This window comes from Grammomys surdaster, unplaced genomic scaffold (genome assembly GCF_004785775.1).
Source record: "Grammomys surdaster isolate TR1022 unplaced genomic scaffold, NIH_TR_1.0 124988, whole genome shotgun sequence".
Lineage (NCBI taxonomy): Eukaryota > Metazoa > Chordata > Mammalia > Rodentia > Muridae > Grammomys > Grammomys surdaster.
In genome coordinates this window covers 81092-100990 of record NW_021619916.1, presented here as the reverse complement: position 1 = coordinate 100990, position 19899 = coordinate 81092, and the positions used below count along the sequence as shown (strand labels likewise).

General features: G+C 45.6%; 1 protein-coding gene across 2 annotated transcripts in view; it reads right to left on the bottom strand.

Annotated features, from left to right (window-relative positions):
* Window positions 1-18748, bottom strand: part of Sord (sorbitol dehydrogenase) — a 32963-nt gene extending 14215 nt beyond the window's left edge. Inside the window, exons 1-4 of one of the 2 annotated variants that reach the window (XM_028784973.1) lie at window positions 18592-18748; window positions 11094-11201; window positions 6240-6273; window positions 3549-3713 (exon numbers count right to left, since the gene is read on the bottom strand). In XM_028784973.1, coding sequence (XP_028640806.1) covers window positions 3549-3713; window positions 6240-6273; window positions 11094-11201; window positions 18592-18657 — 373 coding nt within the window. In that variant the 5' untranslated portion in view covers window positions 18658-18748. The remainder of the gene's footprint in view (window positions 1-3548; window positions 3714-6239; window positions 6274-11093; window positions 11202-18591) is intronic. The other variant, XM_028784974.1, reaches the window with a different exon arrangement.
* Window positions 18749-19899: the final 1151 nt, after the last annotated feature.

The window sequence follows — 19899 nt, the reverse complement described above, 5'->3', positions numbered from 1 at the left end:
AAACTGGGGTGGGGGGTGGGGGTGAGGGCTGGAAAGAGCTCTGCATTTAAGAGCACTGGCTGCTCTATTAGAGGAGCCAGCCTTAATTCCCAGCTCACAACCAGCTCACAAATACCTGTAACTCCAGTTCCAGGGGATCTGACACTCTCTCTGGCTTGGCTTTCACAGGTGTCAGGTGTGCACATGGTGCATAGACACACATGCAGACAAAATGCACACACACATAAAAATTTTAAACGTAAAAAAGTTTTCAACTTGTCTGACCTCAGCTGCTCCCACCCTCTGCTTTTTCTGCTGCTCATGTAACAATTCATTATTAAGGAAAATATACTCAACTTAACATTCAACTGGACGTGTACGTCATCTCATTTTACCTCCTAGTCATCAGTACATTATGACAACATGGAAATTCTCATTTGATGAGTCTTTTAAGAGAGGTATACATATTTTTTTCATCTCTACCAACTCCCCATAGGAAAACATCTGCCCTGAGAACTGATGCGTGAGAATCCAAACACATTACTTGACCTGTGTCATTTTATTGGTCTGACCCTCTTCACTAGCTCAAAATAAAACCTTCTTAAATCTCAGATGACAGGCAGCTCATTGGTTTAAAAATTCCCTCGAGCCAGATCGAACAGGGTGGCATTCCAGCCAACTCTGAGACTAGCCAGTGTGTGACCCTGGGCAAAAACCACATTCCAGTGTCTGTATCTACTAATAAAGCTAATAATGTGTACCTCCTGACATTTTCTCAATAATTAGAATGACATGCATTGCTGTTAAATGAACAACAAGCCAGTACATACAAGCTTTCTTCTTCTGTTTATAATTATTCTTGTCATATATCCAGCTCCAAGACCCATACCTCTGAACCTTCTTTAACCACCTCTGTGTCCTTTCCCTGACCTCTAACTATACACTTCTTTTCTCCAATACTTAGTGTTGTTGGCAGTTCTAATGTCTGGTCTCTCTCACCAGATCTATAAACCCAAGGGTTTTTTTTTTTCCCCATTTCTCAAAGCACCTGACCCAAGTCTGAACCCATATCAGACCTTGATTAAGTACTTGCTAGAACTTAGAGAACTTGGTCCAACAGGAAGGAACCAGTCATTGGTTGACTGCTGGAAGGTAAGAGCCTTCCACTGTGGGATGAGCCTGTACCACCACAGGCCTTTTTGGCTTGCATTACCAGTGAACAGAGGTCTTGATTTAAGAACCCTGCAGGAGACAGTGGTTACCTGCAGAGTTTACCACTCCCCCTTCGTATCTGGGCTCAGAAGCTACGTTATTTCACAGCGCCTCCCTCCTACCAAACCCAAACTTCCTCAATTAATCTGAAATCATCTCCAGGACATTGATGGTGTCATGAGCAAAGGAAGGTTGATACCAGTAGCTATCTATTCCTAGACAGTTCAGAACTAATTCATTGTGTTGGAGGATGATGCAGTCTGCTGCAGCTAAGAACTCTGGGACATCAAATACAGGTTTTACCAGACTTGTTTTCCTAGACATTTAATAAAAATAAAAAGGCTACGTTATAGGCCCCAGGCAGAAGCCTGCACTGTGGCTGAGCTAAATGGATGTGTTGTCAAGCCACTTTTTAAATATTCATGTTTACAGACACAGCTGAGTGCTGCCCTCCCTCAGCCTTGGCCAGAAAGGCTTCTCTCTGCAGTGGTCGGCAGGTAATGTAGGGACTCATAACAAAAATGCCAAGAACAGAGTTAGAGAAGGGACTGAAGGAGCTGAAGGGTTTGCAACCCCAGAGGAAGAACAACAATATCAACCAATTGGACCCCCCAGAGCTCCCAGGGACTAAACCACCAACCAAAGAGCACATGGAAGGGACTCATGGCTCCAGCCATTTATGTAGCAGAGGATGGCCTTGTTAGGAAACCATGGGAGGAGAGGCCCTTGGTCCTGTGAAGACTCAATGCCCCCAGTATAGGGGAATGCAAGAGCAGGGAGGTGGGAGTGGGTGGGTGGGAAGGTGGGTGGGTGGGTGGGAGAACACCCTCATAGAGACAGGGGGAGGATGGGATAGGGAGTTTCTGGGGGAAGGGAGGGACTGGGAAAGGGGATAACATTTGAAATTTACATTTTAAAAAATCCAATAAAAAATAAAATAAAAAGTGTCAAGAACAAATGACTAGAGCGCTCACCCCTAGGTGGGACATCGAGAGCACAGCGCCCCCAGCTCAGGGATCACTGGAAGAGGGAAGGAAAGGCATGGAGAGCCTGAGTGCTGTGAAATGCTGTCCTCTGGACACGCCATGGCTATCGCACTCACGAGTTTACTGCAGTCATGGCTACCTACACATCAGTGATCGGTCCAACGGGCAGGACTAAACTGGACTCCGGCTTAAAAAAAAAGACAAAGACATAAAGTAGAGACACGTTGGGGATTGCTGGGTTCCTGGGCAGAAGTGAGGGTACACCGTTAATATGCAGGAAACTTACAGAATAAATACAACATCTTCTATCTAAATAAAGCAAAACCTTTGGAATGAAAGAAAACTTAGTTGACCGCTTAAGGCTGGGTATAAAGCTTGGCCCTGTTAAAGCCACAGTGCAGCCTGAGACGAGAATTTAAGGGAGTAGAAGGAGGAATGTCAAGCCTTAAAGGTCATCCTTGGCTACATAGGAGGATGGAGGCCAATTGGGCCAGAAGAGCGAGCCTCTCTCTGAAAAGAAAATCGAGATCTTTCTAATACAAGGATTCCAGGGTGTGGGGTTGAAATAGCCCTACTGTGGGAAAGCCGATGTGCGCCCACCATGCATTCCAAGATAAGACCACACATCCTCTCACAACGGGGAAAACCTCTTTGGGCACTCAGTGGTTAAACAGCATGACTCCAGATAATGGTGGTACATGCCTTTGATTCCAAAACTTGAGAGGCAGTGGCAGGCAGATTTCTGAGTTCAAGGCCAGCCTGGTCTACAGAGATCCGGGGCAGCCAGGGATACAAAAGTAATCCTGTCTCAAAAAAAAAAAAAAAAAAAGAGTCTGCCTACACAGGAATAGACTCACACCTGCAATGATGCAGGCCAGGCATGGTAGCTCATGTCTTTATAGTAGTGCTCTGGAGGCTAGGGCAAAAGGATCACCTTGAGATAGAGGATAGTGTGGACTATAGAGTTCTAGGCCAACTTGGGTTGCAAGGTAAGTTCTGGGCTAGCCTGGGCTACAGAGTGAAGCACCATCTCAAAAGTAAATGAATAATTAAAAGTAAAATCAAAAAGGTCTTGATTTTCAGTATATGGAAGCAGTTTGTAGCTTATGACAGGAATACTTTCTCAACCCCTTTTTCTGATTTATTTCACATTCTCCATCTCTTTCAAAGGGGACAGGGATTTAGAAAGGACACATTGATCATCTCTGCACACATTGTGACTAAGTATTTGCTTCTATCCCTGGTCTGTGGCCCTCTCTGAGGCAGAAGGTAAGATTACTACATGTAGGGACCCAGCACTACCTCATATGCTGCTGTACATCTGTGTTTAGCCGGGAAGTACTCAGCAAAAGCACTCAGACATTTACTGACCTGGTTTTAGATGTTTCACAGATGCTCCTACTTTTGTGACTGTTCCAGCAGCTTCGTGCCCAAGCACCATGGGCTTTTTCACAACAAAATCCCCAATTCGGCCATGCTCCCAGTAGTGAACATCCGAGCCGCAGATCCCCACCGAATGCATCTTCAGTAACACATCTAATGAGGTAATGGAGACAGAAGAAACACATGAGGGAAAGGTGAAACCTCCATTGCTCTCAGAAGCTCTAGCAATTTCCCTCTGGACAGGGAAGAGAGCTGGGTTCTCAGAGTCAGGCACAGAATTGAGATTACAAAGGAAAACAAGCTAAACAGAGAGCCTAATTAAGTCTAGGAAGACACAGAACAGCTTGAACATAGCAAAGGAACTGAGCGTGATGGTCCATGCGGTCTGTGCATGCTAACTTGGATGGGCTGGGCACCCTGCTGTGTGGTCAAATGTCCATGCAGGCTTTACTCACAAGGCAGGGTTCTTTCAAGGGTCTTATGGTACAATTAGCATTTAAATCAACAGACTTTGAGTGGACCAGATTATCCTCCATGAAGTAGACAGGCCTCATCCAATCAAGTAAAGCCCTTGGGAAAAGACCAAAGGAGAAACTTCCCTAATACTCCAACACAGAAAACTTGCCAGACACTGCTGCCCTGCCCTGCAAGCCCAGAACTTTCCAGACCGCCCAGTCACAGGTCAGTTGCTTAACATAAAATAAACTGTCCTCCTCCCCCTCTCCCAACCTCTGAATATACGCACATACATATACATACGTATCTTACTTGTTCTGTTTGTTTGGAGAACACTGATCAATCCTGCTGTACAAGATAGTATGAGGAGGAGACACTGTGTCAACCATTTACAAGAACAAACTGTTTTGCAGGAGATAACCAGCTACTTGCCACTGCTTGATGAACTGCCAGGTTAAGTTCCTCGTGTTCTTTGTTTTCTAAAAAGGTGCAGCCTTCCTTAGCTCTCCTCTGAGTTACCTCACACATCCCCTCTGAGGGGCTGAATCAGGTGAGGTACAGTGGTATTTCTGCTGTCAAGTGTCCACATTTCAAACAATGACTCTGCTGGGCCTCTCAGCTCAAGTAAGTACCAAAGGATTCCTGCTCTGTCTGACTGAGCTGACTTCATGAATACCTCCATCTTTGAAAGACAAAGAGGCCAAGAGTTCTGCTATGCACTCGGATTTGTCACAAACCACCAGCAATCCCTCCCTGCCCCCAGATATGGCTCTGGAGAAATGTCTCTGCCCTTGGTTTTGATTGAGTAGTTATGAATGACAGACTGAATTCTGAGATCCAAGATAAAGATTATTGAAATCAGAAAAACTCAGCCTTCTCTATACAAGTTCAAATTTGTAGCAAGAGATGAGATGTCTCTTGCTGAAACACTCACTTTCTGAAATACTTTCTCTCTTCCAATTCAACTACAGCAAAAGGCAAAAGAATGAAAGTAGTCTGGGTCAGAGAGGGCCCTTCATAGACCAGGAAAGGCCTTACTTGGCCACCTCTGCAACCAAAGCTACCTCGTCAGGATACAGTGAGGCATCTCCTCTGAACATAGTATCTGTGTGAAAATGTTTAAGCCCATCCGGGTGGTGGTGGCACATGCCTTTAATCCCAGAACTTGGGAGGCAGAGGCAGGCGGATTTCTGAGTTTGAGGTTAGCCTGATCTACAGAGTGAGTTCCAGGACAGCCAGGACTATACAGAGAAACCCTGTCTCGAAAAAAACAAAAAACAAAAAAACAAAAACAAATAAACAAAAACAAAAAAAAGAAAATGTTTAAGCCTTAAATTTGCATTGCTTGCTAACATTGATAGAAATAGCTATTTTTTTATATCTTATCACTGGAAGCCAACAATGTAGCTGACCTTTGAGTAGCCAAGCTCAGGAGTTACAAAGAGAGTTGCCTTCAGTCTGATGTTCACCCAGGATCTGTGCTTTGGGGCTGAAGTGTGGTACAGTGTTGAGAACATCCCAGGTCATCAAAGAGAGGACAGGGATACAAGGGACTGAAGACTCTGTGCATTGCCCGTAAGCCTCACTCTGGGATTCTATAGATTATGAACTGGATTTTGGGATCGAGGGATCTACCCTAGCCAACACTTGGCATGACCTCCCCAGGTCCAGATGCCATCTGGAAGCCAGCATGACAGCTCAGCCCAGTGGGCTCACCCACTGAAAGGCCTAGGAGTGGAGCAAAGGTGTTAGGAGCTCTGCCCCTACATACTCAGTCACTTTTGATTAGGGGAAGGGAAAGGGCTTCCCACAGCCCCTCCCACCCCTACTGGACAGGCAGATAGTTCTGGTCTGACTCTCTTGAGTATACTAACACAATGTTCCTCTACTAACTAAGAGATTTAGTTCTGTAGATTTTTAGAACCAGAATTATGATTTGGCATCTAATCTGGTAGACACAGCACTGGGTTGTTAGGTAGGAAGGGTTGGTTCTGCCTTTGGTCCACATGATTCACAGCAGAAACCCAGGGCAACTTGGCAGTCTGCTATCTTAGCTTCTCGCCTTCTATCGGTGATTCTTTTACTTCAAACAGTAGCCAAAATAAACCGCTGTGGCTAATGGACAAAGACGTAAGCACATTAGACAGTAGGGAGAGGGGCAGGGACCAATGCACACGCCTCCAAGGACAACACCAGCAGATACAATGTCACGTCAAGACCTACCATTTGGGCCCAGCTCAGGGATTGGGTAGTTCTCCTGAAATAAATAAAACAGAGAAAGTTGTTTAGTCTGCAGAATAACTTATCTGTATATTTTTCACCTATAAAATATTCTCCTGGAGTTTCATTGAATTGTTTCTCAGAACACAAGTTCACACCATACCCTACTACCTGAGCACAGACGGGCCAGTGCATCAGGCAAGCTAGAAACCCTGGCCTGCTCGCCACCATACTGCTCAAAACAGAGCCATTGGTCCAGAAAATGTAACGCCCGATACATTCCAAAAACACACTAGAGAACACAGCTGAAGTTAGTGACTGCCACAGATCAGAACAAGGTTCTGAAGCTGGGTTCCCTCTCTGGAAAACTGTCAGCTGCCCCACAGTCAACTGTCAACCTCAGAGCCTGGCGGAAGCTGCTCTAGTTGCTCAACGCACCACCACTCCTCTGGTGCTACTAGCCCAGGACTAAGAAAAAAGTATGCTAGATGTGTCCCTGGCAGAGAGGGCATCTGAGCTGCTCTGGGTCTCTAGATTTGCCTTCTACATTAGATCTTTTCATCCTAGAAATCATGCTCTCAGATACAATCTGTTTGCTCTGACATATTCCTACAGGAAAGAAGTGGTAAGTAGAGGCTTGCAAGGACTGTTTTAGACGGGTGGGAGGGTGTCCACACTGCTAGTCCGTTCTTTCACTTCAGCTCAGGTGGATACCCACTCCTCCCTCCTAAAACCTCCATGGGGAGTTTAGGAGCTCACTGGAAACACAAGGGCCCTGCATTTTAGTGCAAAAAGCAACCTGAAGTATTCTGGTGTTCACAAATAGTATTACAATAAAATTTGCTTACTAATCTTTTCTCCATGGAGTTAACCATGGAGAAAACTAACCTTTTCTCCATGGCCAGGGAGGGTTAAGTCAGGGTTGACAAGGAGGAAAGACACTGAGTGGATAAACCCAAATGTTTACTAATTCTTTGTGGGCAGACAAGAATCAGAGGAGAAGGCAACATGAATTGTTTACCGTGGCTGCTGTAGGCCAGATAATACTTTCAGCTCTGACTTACCACAGCTCAGAGCTTACAGATGAGAAGGAAACCTGAGGTTAGGGAGTTAGGTAACTTGGTCAAGATCCTGCCACCAGACAGAGAGGATTAACCAGGACTCAGCCCAGCTGTATCTGACATCTCTACCAGTTTCCACTGCACCTAGTGCAGTCCTGAGGGAGTGACCTCTCTTCTTTGGGTGAAAGAGCTGTCAATCATGTGAGGTGATTGACAGGTGGGCCCCATGCAGAGTGTCCTGATTAAAGCTTTCCTGGCCAGTGAGACGGCTCAGCAGGTAAGGGGGCTTTAGACAAGCCTGATGACCTGAGTTTGATCTTGGAACCCACATGATAGAAGAAAAGAACCAACTCCCAAGCTGTCCTCTGACCTCCATATACCAGCCATGCCTCTCTTCCTTCTCTCTCTCTCTCTCTCTCTCTCTCTCTCTCTCTCTCTCTCTCTCCTCCACCCCCCCCCACATATATACACACACACAGTGAATAAATATCTTAAAAAAAAAAAAAGAAAAGAAAGAAAAGCTCTCAACCTTCTCAAAGTTTCTTGAGCTGCCTTTTTAATTTTATAAAGCAGGGCCTCGCTATGCTCACCATGTACCCACGTACTGGAATCCACTCTGTACTCCAAATTGACCTCAAACTCATGAGTCTCTTGCCCCAGTACCCATCTAAGATTGAGGGCTGTGCCCCTAGGCCTGGCTCAAGCAACTTGCTATATAGGCACCCTCACAGCCTGAGTCCACACTGACACCAGCTAGTGCTAAACACTAAACACTACCATGCTCCTGTTTCTTTAACACTGGGTCCAGTGCCTAGCTCCAAACCGAGGCGGTAGCCTTCCCCAAAAGCCTCCACATAAGGTCTTAAATGGTTTAACTTCAGACCACCCATCTCTCCTGTGGGGAAAATTCAGTGCTAATTGAACTCCTCTGAGGAAAAAAACCAATTTGTGTGCTAATGCTGAGAGGCACAGAGCTATGGTGTCCGTTGGGTTATCCTGTGCTATGTGTTCTACAGGCATCATTAGTTCAGCTTCTGAGGCTCCACAGCCTGAGAATGAAGAATTGGGATAGCTAGCAACCTGCCCAGTGGCTACAGAGGCTAAGCATGGGATGACCACTCCTGGAGCCCAGGAATGAGGCACCAACTGGTCAACACAAAAGGAGCCTTGGGTGAGGGGGAAATTATTCAAAGTAATTAAGCTACTTTTTTGTTTTGCTTTGGGGGAATGGTTAGGTTGTTTGTTTGTTTGTTTGTTTGTCTTAGTAATTTAAAGAAGGAAAAAAATATCCATTTTAAAAGAAATTACCACCTTAGAACAGATATCACCAAATCTTTCTCAAAGAAGTCACGGGCCCCATGTTTGACATTAACTAACGCCCTAGAATGTTATGTAAACTTGTGTTTCTGTTATACCAGATAAAATTTTAATTTCAACTTCATGTAATCTAATGAACTCAATTTTGTTTCTAACTTGGAGCCTTGCCCACCCTCCCTACTAATGACATCAGCAGACAAACCCCAGGCACTGATGCTCTGGCTCCAAAGTCTTCCTAGCTCTACTCCCAGCTAGGGCAAGCCATCCCTACCTAATCACACACAAAGGTGCAGTGACTCTTCTGCACACCAGAGGGTGCTATGCTGATAGTTTGTTTACTGTTGAGTGGCAGAGAACATTGAACACTTCATTCTTCCCACCGTTTCCCTCCCCTCTCTCCCCACATTCTCAGGCTATTTATCTGGAGGCAACCTTTAAACTGCTCCTCCTCCCAAATGCTGGGAATACAGCTGAGTGCCACCACACCAAATTTTTGTGGTGCTGGAGGAGCCCAAGGCTTTGTGTATACAAGGCAAGCAACAGAGCTAGAGTCCTAAACAACCTCTCCCCTGCCTCTTGACTTCACTCAACTGTGGCTCAGCAATGGCCTCCCCCTCTCTGCAGGGGGTATGCCACTGGGCACCTTATTAAGATCAATCCTTGGTAACTGGAGAGATGGCTCAGCAGTTGAAACTGGTTGATGATCTTGCAGGCAGAGGACCAGAGTTCAGGCTCTGGCATCCATGTTAGGCTGTTTACAAATGCCTGTAGCTCCAGCCCCAAAGGATCCAACACTGCTTTGTGGCCATTGCAGGCACACATGCACGCACACATACAAACATATAAGATGCCATCTTTATACTGAAAAAATCAATTCTCACAGCTGGTAAGCATATACCTATAGCCCCATTTTTGAGTAAGCTGAGGCAGAAGGATCTAGAATTTCAAGATTGCCTGAAATAGACATCAATATTGTCTCAATAAATAAGCCTTAACCTTGTAAATACTGTCCTGAGAACCACTGTGGGCCCCACAGCTTTACCAAGCTACCACAGCATGGCCACTGGACACTTTAGTGGTGTGTGGCTGGCCACCCTGGTTACCTAATCTCCTTTTCCAGCTCAGATTTCCTCAATGGTAAGCTTTCCTTTACCTCTTTCTCTTTCAGGGTTCTTGAGGGTTGTAGCTCAGGGGTAGAATGGATGCCTAAAAAGGGTAAGGACAGACAGACAGACAAATGTATCCATGTGTGCACAGATGCACACATGCATGCATTCTCTCTCTCTCTCTCTCTGTCTGTCTCTGTCTCACACACAGAGCTACTTAGTTCCTCTGAGAGCCTACACTTTCACTTTATTCTCAGTGATTGTCATTTCAGATGCATTCAAGGTTTCCTGAGCAAGATTTCTTGTGAATGACTCACAAAAGTGAAAGAGGAGCTGTAAGTCTTAGTTATGTCAGCATTCTGCAACTTTTTTTGCGTCAGAAACATCTGAATCATATATAAAGCCACCCTTCTCTCTCTTCAGCACACTCACTCTCAGTAACTCCTAAACAATCTCCAGGAAGATGTTTGAATGGGATCATCTCAGTTTTTTGTAATCCAAATGTGTGTGTGTGTGTGTGTCTGTATACATGTATATGTGTGTATGTGTATATGTGTATGTATGTGTATATGTGTATGTATGTATGTATGTATGCATGTATGTGTATGTTTACATATGTATGTGTGTCTGTATCTGTGTGGTTTGAATGTCTCTTCACAGCTCCCTTTGGTATGTTTGAATTCACACCCTCAACCCATTTTCCCTAGGTCAGTGGCTCTCAATCTTTCTAATGCTGTGACCCTTTAATACAGTTCCTCATGTTGTAGTGACCTCTGATCATACAATTATTTTCATTGTTAGTTCATAACTAATTTTGATGGTTATCAATCATATTGTAAATATCTGACATGCAGGATATCTAATATGTAACCTCTGTGACAGGGTTAAAAACCGCTGTTTGAGAACCTCTGGCCTAGGTGGTAGTCAGGGCATCAAGACAAGGAGAGTTCAGGAAAGGGATATTTTCCCTCCTCCAGCTGGCCTAGGTGAGCTAGGCAGAAGTCAGGCTCTGGAATAGCCTGCTCATGTACAAAGCTGGCTCTCCTCAACCTGTTGTGTACCTAGGGCATGTTATATAACATCTTGAATTTCCTCTTTTGTATCATGAGGATAATCATGAAAGAGTGCCGACTCACAGCAAATATGTTTGCTCTTATTACAAAAGAAATAGCCCAAAGTTCTGTCCCCGTAACAGTTTAACCAGCTCTGGACAACCATGTCCTTTGGGAAAGGCTAAAGTACTTCAAAGCGTATTAGACTCCTTTTTTTTCAATGTTATGTTTGAAAGAAATTTGTCCTTTAAAAGGATGGGACTTGGAAGACAAAGTAGGCCTCTAGCAATGATTTAGGCTTGCTTCTTGTAAGGGACATACCTTAAAGGGACAGGCATTGAAGGTAATGTGGCCTGTGCCCAGATTCTTAGAAGATGTCTTTGCCACTTGCTCCCACGTGTCAGCCTGTCTGTGACCCCAGAGGCTGTGCTGAGGTGGACAAGACACCATTGTTACTCTCTTCCTGCTTCATTTTCCCCTAACCCCCATGTGTTTGTCTTGTGTTTTCAGAGTTGGAGGGAAAGCCAAAGGTTTTCCAATTAGGCAAGAGACTTTGCTCTAGCCATTGGTCCTGGCATGTGAGGCGGTCAAAATAAAGGATTGACAGCCCTCCCATAGTCCACTGACCTGGTCCTCTGCCCAGGCTCTCCCTGTTCTATCCAGCCTCTGTCCTGCTGATGACAACCTTTCTGAAATACGAATGTTTATATTCCTCATTAGCCCTGAAAAATTCTGTTTCCCTCACATGGGGACCCCATTCCCCAATCTTACCTCCAGCCACAAACACTTCCCACTTACTCATCCTCATAGAGGCTCCTTCTCCCTCCCCCTCCCCAAGATCCCATATGGGAAGGGAAGAGAGACCTCCTAACTCCTGTGGGACCCTAAGGAGACTTAAATTCGTATACGTATAGCCGGGTGGTGGTGGTGCGCACCTTTAATCCCAGCACTTGGGAGGCAGAGGCAGGCGGATTTCTGAGTTTGAGAGTTCGAGGCTAGCCTGGTCTACAGAGTGAGCTCCAGGACAGCCAGGGCTACACAGAGAAACCCTGTCACAAAAAACCAAACCAAAAAAAAAAAAAAAAAAAAGGGAAGTTTGTATACGTTAGGATTGAAGAGTCTGTGAAGAGTCTGGAAATACCCAGATGGGTCTACCCAACAATCTGGGTGGCTGTTTTTATTGTTCTTTTGAGACAAGGTCTCTCTGTGTAATCCTGACTAGGCTGGCCTCAGACTCACAGACATCTGTCTGTTTCTGACTCCCAAGTGTTGGGGTTAAAGGTCAGTGAGTGGCAGCATCAGGCTTCCAGCAGGCTTTTGTAGCCTTGGGCCTAGGGTGCTCAGGCATTCCTTTCTTAAGAAGCCTTCCCTGGAGCCAGCCAGTGGTGGCGCACGCCTTTAATCCCAGCACTTGGGAGGCAGAGGCAGGTGGATTTCTGAGTTTGAGGCCAGCCTGGTCTACAGTGTGAGTTCCAGGACAGCCAGGGCTGGCTACACAGAGAAAACCCTGCCTCAAAAAAAAAAGAAGAAGCCTTCCCTGAGGTAACACGGGGAAATGGAAACATGACTCATTTACACCCTCTGTCTACTGGATCCCAATATACAGGGGATAGAGAACTCCTTAATTCTTATCAGTAATATAAAATTTTTCTTCCTAATTAAAAATACATGAACAAAACCATATGCTAATTTATTAGATAATACTTATTTATAGTAAGCAAGAAAGAACAGGCCTGTAAGCAGCAATGGAGCAGGCTCGTGCACAGTTTTATATAAGTATTTGTACTCTTTTATATTGCACTGATATGATAACTCTCTGCAAACCTTGATCAAGTTTCCTGTGGCTAGAATATTTTTAGTATAAAAAAATCCAGTTTGGAGAAAACTTTTACCTTCAACAACTGTGCTGAGAACTGACTAAATTTGTTGCCAATATTAATATATATAACTACACATACAGATACACACGTCATTATATGTACATATGCACATGCTTCTCCTTAATATGTCATGGGATATTTGAAAAGAGATTTCCCCTAGTCTATGAGCCCTTTTCTTCTCAGAATAGGGTTACGTTCCCAGAACCTTACAACCTTATCAGACTGGTGTTTCCTTCTCCTTTGATGGGAAACAGCTCTGGGCCTCTGGGCCTTCCTAGACAAAGGCAATGCTTTCTCAAGCATTTGATAGAGGAGCCAAGTTACTGGTTTTGAATTTGAAGTGGCTTGTCTTTGGTTTGGGTTTTGTTTGCTATAGGATCATAATTTAGATAAAAACAAAAGGAAGCATTTCTTTGGACAGTTCCTTGTTTTCTAAATGAGTCTGGTGTTCTATTTTTCCTCTGAAGTGCCTCTGACAGGTAAGAGACTTCATTCAGTGCTTTTTCTTTCTTTTTAATAATGAGGATTGAATTTAGGGCCTTGCCCATGGCAACCCAATCTCTAAGTTACATAAGTAATTACATAATTACATAAAGCCCTCTTCTCACTTTTGAGATAAGGACTCACTAAACTGCCCATGCTGGTCTCACTCTGTAGCCCAGGGTAGCTCTGAAGGCCTTGAACTTTCAGCCTTCCCGCCTTGGCTTTCTGAGTAGCTGGGGCTATAGGCTTCAGCTAAGCCCAGACATATTAAATGTAGCCAGACCCCCTCTCCAGATTTTCTCCCTCGTTGAATCCAGGTGCTCACTAATGGCTATCAAGATACTTGACTCTGTCAGGTGTTGACAACACAAGCCAGGAAAAGGGTCAGGATGCCTGGGACTACTTGACCTGCCAGGTTGTCATGACAAGACCTTCCTTCTCATGCAAAGTTTAACAGTGAAGTTTATGTGTTTTATTAGAGATGTAAGTTGTTTTTTAAAAAACATTATCATCAAAGCAATTCTCTTTTCACTGTATCCTATTTATTCTCGCCTATGCAAATGAACATACATGCCACATAAATGCAGGTGGACACATGTCAAAGGACAATTTCTGGGAGCCAGTGTTCTTTCCACCACCATATGGGTTCCAGATAGCAAACTCAACCTGTCAGGCATGGCAGCAAGCACCATCTTGCCAGCCAGCCCTTAAAGCAATTCTTTTTGCCCTAGGAAATGTTACATTTCCTCTAAAAGCAAAAACTTACTATATTCAGAGAACACTGTTATTAAAACTTCATACCGATGCATGATTCTCTCTGCCCTTTATAATGAAACAATATTATCCCAAACCCATCTTTTTTTTTTTTTTCTTTTTCCCAGACAGGGTTTCTCTATGTCAGCCTGGCTGTCCTGGAACTCACTCTGTAGACCACGCTGGCCTCGAACTCAGAAATCCGCCTGCTTCTGCCTCCCAAGTGTTGGGATTAAAGGTGTGCGCCACCACTGCCCGGCCTTAACCCATCATTTGTAAACAACTGTTTTTCCTTTACCTTGTTGTCCACTCATAGCCAATGACAGTATAAAATAAAAACCTAAACCACCTACCTCCTCTAGGGTGCTTAGCTGTCTGTCACAGCAGCTGATCTGTTCCCTGTCCACATGTTGAAATAAGCAAGGGCTGGTGTTCACGAAGGAAGGAGATAGTGTGCTCTCAGAGCACTGGTAATAGAACAAGACACTGGGAGGCACATGTAGAAACGGCTAGCATTTTGTTTGCTGTAGAGTCCAGCAAACATTAGTCTGTGGTCAGCTAGAAATGAAAATAAACTCATTCTTTCATCGCTGAGTTTGAAGCACTGAACTAAAGTACCCAGCACGTGGGTGGGACGTAGAAATGTAGCAATGTCTTGATTCCTTCCCTTAGTATCCTTACAGTCTAGAAAACTCTACATCATAAAATTTCTTTAAAATGCAAAACTCACAAGCCACCCGCTTGCCCCCAGCAAAGATTCTGTGCAGACTAGCAAAGCCACTGTTTTCTACTCCAGTTTCAGAAACTAACAATTCATCGCCCAAAGAAGAAAAGTTCTAGATTTCTCAAGATGGGCTAAAGAGGCATAAAGTAGTTGAACTGCTGCAGTCCTAGTGTTCTGCCTGGCCCACAGTCTAAGAATTTTGCCCAAACTGTCCACACATTTGACAGTTTTGGCCTTTGTCCATCTCTTCCTGGTAAGATTGTTAAAAGGCTTTGGCCTCCTGCTTAACTCCAGTTTGCACAGACCAGTGGGGATACCTGGGACTCTTTGCTGGCCCTTTTATAAGCACGGTGCCAATGAAGCTCACAACCCAAATAAATACTAAAGCCTCTCCTCTTCCTCATCTCCTCTTCCTCCCCTCTTCTTCCCACCCTGTCCTCCTTTCCCTATTAGGGCTCTAACCTAGAGACGCTACCTCTGGCCTTGAATTTACTTTTCTTCCTGCCTCAGTCTCCTGAGTAGCTGGGATTACAGGCCTGGTGTTCCTCTTCAAGCCAAGTTAATTATAGCAGGAGGAAGACGGTGCTGAGCCACCCAGCTACCAGCAGTGGAGGTGGGGCTGACCCCTACTGCAGGCCCCTTGGTTTTGACTTTACTATTTCCTTTTCAAGAATACCCCCTCATATTTGCTGATGGGTGGCTTGCCTCTTTGTACATCAGCTCATTCATTTATTTTTCCCTCTTGCTTAAGTTCCAACTTCCCCCATTTAAAATAGAGAAATCTGAGCCAGGGCAGTGCTAGCACACATCATTAATTCCAGCACTCAGGAAGCAGAGATCGGCAAATCTCGGTTCAAGGCCAGCTTGGTCTACAGAGGGAGTTCCAGGACAGCCAAGACTACACAAATCATGTTTCAAAAACACAAAAATTACATAACAAAAATAATAAACTGGAGAGATGGCTCAGTTAAGAGCACTGACTACTCTTCCAGAGGTCCTGAGTTCAATTTCCAGCAACCACATGGTGGCTCACAATCATCTGTAATGGGGTCTGATGCCGTCTTCTGTGTCTGAGATCAATGTACTTTTATGTACATAAAATAAATCTTTAAAAGAAAAATCTGGGGTTTCCCCCCATTATGAAGGAAACCTACCAGCCTGTCCTAACATGTCTGCACACACACCAGTCTCCTAACATATATCTGCTCATTTACTAGTCCTTCCTAATATGCATGTGTATAAGTGTCTACACACAAACACATCCTCTCTCTCATTTATCACCCAAATTACACTCTTTCCTCAGTGTTGACACGAAGTGTGAGAAGCCTTCAATTACTGTAGCTGGGGAAGGGAATCCTGTCTTCCAGGCAGCCAGAGACCAGGCTGGGTCTTAGGTTTCCTTCCTGCTTGTTTCAGCAAAGTGGCTCAGGTCCTGTTTTTCTGGACTTATATGCCCTGGACAGTAGCCAGTTTCTGGCCTCACTGGTGGCTAGGAAGGCATCCCTGGGAAAGCCTGAGCTCTCCTTCCCTTCAGAACCCTCTGGAATCCAGCTTTACATAGTAGGAATGGGTGTTTCTCCAAATAATTCCAAAGTGTGTGAGCTCCTGAGGCAAGGATTTTTATCAGCAGACCCTGCCCCTAGTCACTCAAAAGAAAGCTAAGCCTCAGTTCCCCACCCATCCTCCATGGGAAGACCAAAAACTTACATTAAAAAAGGAAAACATGGGTTAGAGAGATGGCTCAGTGGTTAGGAGCACTGACTGCTTTGTCAGAGGTCCTGAGTTCAATTTCCAGCAACCACATGGCGGCTTACAACCATCTGGAATGGGATCTGGTACACTCTTCGAGTGTGTGTCTGAAGACAGTTGCAGTGTACTCATATAAATAAACAAATAATAAATATTTTTTTTTAAAGGAAAACATCCAGCACTTGGGAGGCAGAGGCAGGCCGATTTCTGAGTTCGAGGCCAGCCTGGTCTACAGAGTGAGTTCCAGGACAGCCAGGGCTACACAGAGAAACCCTGTCTTGAAAAACCAAAAAAAAAAGGAAAACATGTCTTCTCCCTTCCCCATTTTATAATCCATAGCCAAGCTAGCCTATGCCTTTCAAAAGCCAGTACGGCCTAATCTATCACACTCAGACATCCTGGGTGTCACTGTGGTTTTCCTATGAGAGCACAGCTCCCCTCAAGATGTCAGGGTTTGAGGTTCGTCCTACCACCCAAACTCGTACTTACTGAATCTATCTGCCCTAAAGAAGCAGAGGAACAGAAGGTGGTGGCGGCAGAGAGAGCATCCTGTCTGGGAAAGAGGAAATCGAGGAGGCCTGTGTGGGATTGCAGGGGTCCCACCAATAGCATGCTCTCCATTGGGAGCCCTGATGACCTCACTTCAAGGGTTATTTACAGGCAAGAGGAGCCATCCAGTTTCCCTAAAGAGCAATTTTAACCCTTGGTACAGGGCAGTGCTTTGATGGTTTCTTTCCTTTATCTCTTTGGGGACTAGGGACTGTGGTCCTCAGCACACAGCAGGCATATTCTCACTTAGTAAACATTAGTGACACAAAGGACTAAGTTCAAAATCACTCTTAAGCTATGTAGCAATACATCGCTTTTCTGTCCCCATACCTGCCATTTATTGTAATAAACAAACATAGTGTCTCTTTAATTCAGGACGTTGGGTAGATGTTCCAAAGTGACTGGAAAGAGTGTTTCAGTCTGAGTTCTTGTCTTGGCTCTGTGAACTAACCAAAACTACCATCTTGGGGAGTGTCAGCTTCAGGCAATGGTTCTTGATTTGGAATCCACAGACAGGTGGATACGTCTACAGGTGGAAGAGTTAAGGAACTCTGAACAGCCTGAAAAATGCTTCCAAGTCTGTTTGCATTCTGCGGAGTGATAAGCCACTGAGGACGGGCTATGAAACAGACAAGAACTGTTCATCTGGGTGAGCCTCTCCTGGTGCATGTTCTTTGAATGAGAAGGAGAGGGACTCTGGGGATCAGAGGAGACAGCTGGTCCCCAATCCACATGCTGCATGCCCCACTGAGATGGACTTTGTCAAGGGAACTTTGGCATGACCACAGGGATGAGTCAGCAAATGTCTGAACTCTGGTTCAGGGAGCAGAACTAAGTTTAAAGCCAGAGACAGAGGTACACAGAAGGCTTCAGGGAAGCAATCCAGAAGTGGACTAAAGGAGATAAGCAACAGGCTCTATCCCCAGCTAAAGTGCATTAGCACTTACTGAATACTAGGCTCTCTCCTGACAGTAATTCTGCTAGGAAATATCAGTTCCAAGCAAAGAAAGGATTAAATAGAAACTTCACTGCTTTTAGCGGTTTTTTTTGTTTTTTGTTTTTTTGTTTGTTTGTTTTTTGTTTTGGTTTTTCGAGACAGGGTTTCTCTGTGTAGCCTTGGCTGTCCTGGAACTCACTCTGTAGATCAGGCTGGCCTCGAACTCAGAAATCTGCCTGCCTCTGCCTCCCAAGTGCTGGGATTAAAGGCGTGCGCCACCACCGCCCGGCACTTCACTGCTTTTAAATGCCATCTCGCCACCTTTTTCTGTCCTGCACTGTCTACCAGAGAAGATCTGGGTAGATCCCAATCCTAGAAGTCTTCCTCTGACCCTTCTGAAGACCAATAAACAAGAGTGTGAATTTGTAGCTTTCGGAGGAGGTGGCGGCTTGATTAGTTTTCAACGGTCATGGGCACAGGTCACGTGCCTGGAACCGGTCTACGTTCCGGGAGCACGCGACCAGAACTCTCTCTAGAGATAGATAACGGCTACCCCACCCCCGCCTCCCGGTAACCAGCTGAGATCTGTGTAAGCCCAGGCAGCCAGAGGTGCTTGGCACGGACCACCTGCCAGCCTATAAGCAACAGAACTTGGGAGTGGGTACCATTGCTGAGCTTGCAAGAGGAGCGAAGCAGAGCTGGGTGGGTGGCTGCCTGAGTTCCCACACTCCTTCCCCTTTTTACCAAGCGAATGTCTCCAGGTCCATGCACCACCAGGGACAGGTTTTCGTCCTTAGCTGGAGCTGCCATGTCGTTTTGTTGCTTCGAGGTGTCGGCTGGACCCGGCGGGGAGCTGATGGTTCTGCTCCTCTAACCGCAAGGGGTCCAGAGTAAGGGGCAGGGGCGGAGCCTGGAGAAGGCAAAGCTCGGCTCGGGGTGGGGCCGGCGCGCTTGACAGCCAGGAGGCGTGGTTACGCCGAGGGATGGGGGCGGGGGACGAGACTTCACTCTGACTTGCAACCCCGAGTAAAGAAAGCAAGAGGCCTACGAAGGCCATTGGGGATTTGTGACTGCAGAAGACCCGGCTAGCACCAAGATCCTCAAACAGCAAGTTTAGGTCTGAGGTGGAGCGCGGGTGTTTCGTGTTACTAACGGGAACAGTGCTGCCTCAGGCAGGACGCCGCGAGCGCTCTGAAAAACCCGCTAAGCTCGGCAGCCGCTTCGATCTCCCCCCCAGCAAGCGACAAAGGGGCCTGACACTCGCAGGGTTCAAAGAAGGAATGCATGTGTCACGTGGTCCTGATCCATCTGCATCAAGATGCTTTAGAGCGAATTTGCAAGCCTTTCTCTTTAAAGGCTTTCTAGCTTTTCATTGGCAGCCGGGTTTCTGCCCAGATTCCACCTTTAGTGTCTTCCTAGTCAGGTTTTTACTTTAGCGATGGAGCTTGCTGCACCCCCTTTTAGCTATCCATGCTGGGAGTTTCTTTTCCCTTCCTTTCCCTTCTTCTGTGTAGCCTTGGCTGTCCTGGAATTCGCTCTGCAGACCAGGCTGGCCTTGAACTCACATACCTACTACTAATTTCCAGGGGATTCTCACCAAAGCTCTCAACTCTTGGTGTCTCCCTGTGAGGATGGAACGGGGTTTTACATTCTTTAGCAACATCCCCTGGATGCACTAGAGGACCTTCTGAGGCTAAAGGTTTTGTTTCTTGACTAGAAGGCAGTGAGATGTTTGGTACACCAGGGGAGCTTCATGGAGATGGATACCAAATAAGATGGGGGAAGTGAGGAGGGATGGAGCAAGTAGACGTTTGGTGCAAGGCTTAATAACAAGATGTATTCTTTAAAAAACCGTTTTATGATTTTACGTGTTTGAGTGTTTTGCCTGAATGTATGTATGTGCACGGTGTGGGTGAATGTGTCCTTGGATGTATGTATGTGCACGGTGTGGGTGAATGTGTCCCAGGATGTATGTATGTGCCCAGTGTGGGTGAATGTGTCCTTGGATGTATGTATGTGCACGGTGTGGGTGAATGTGTCCCAAGATGTATG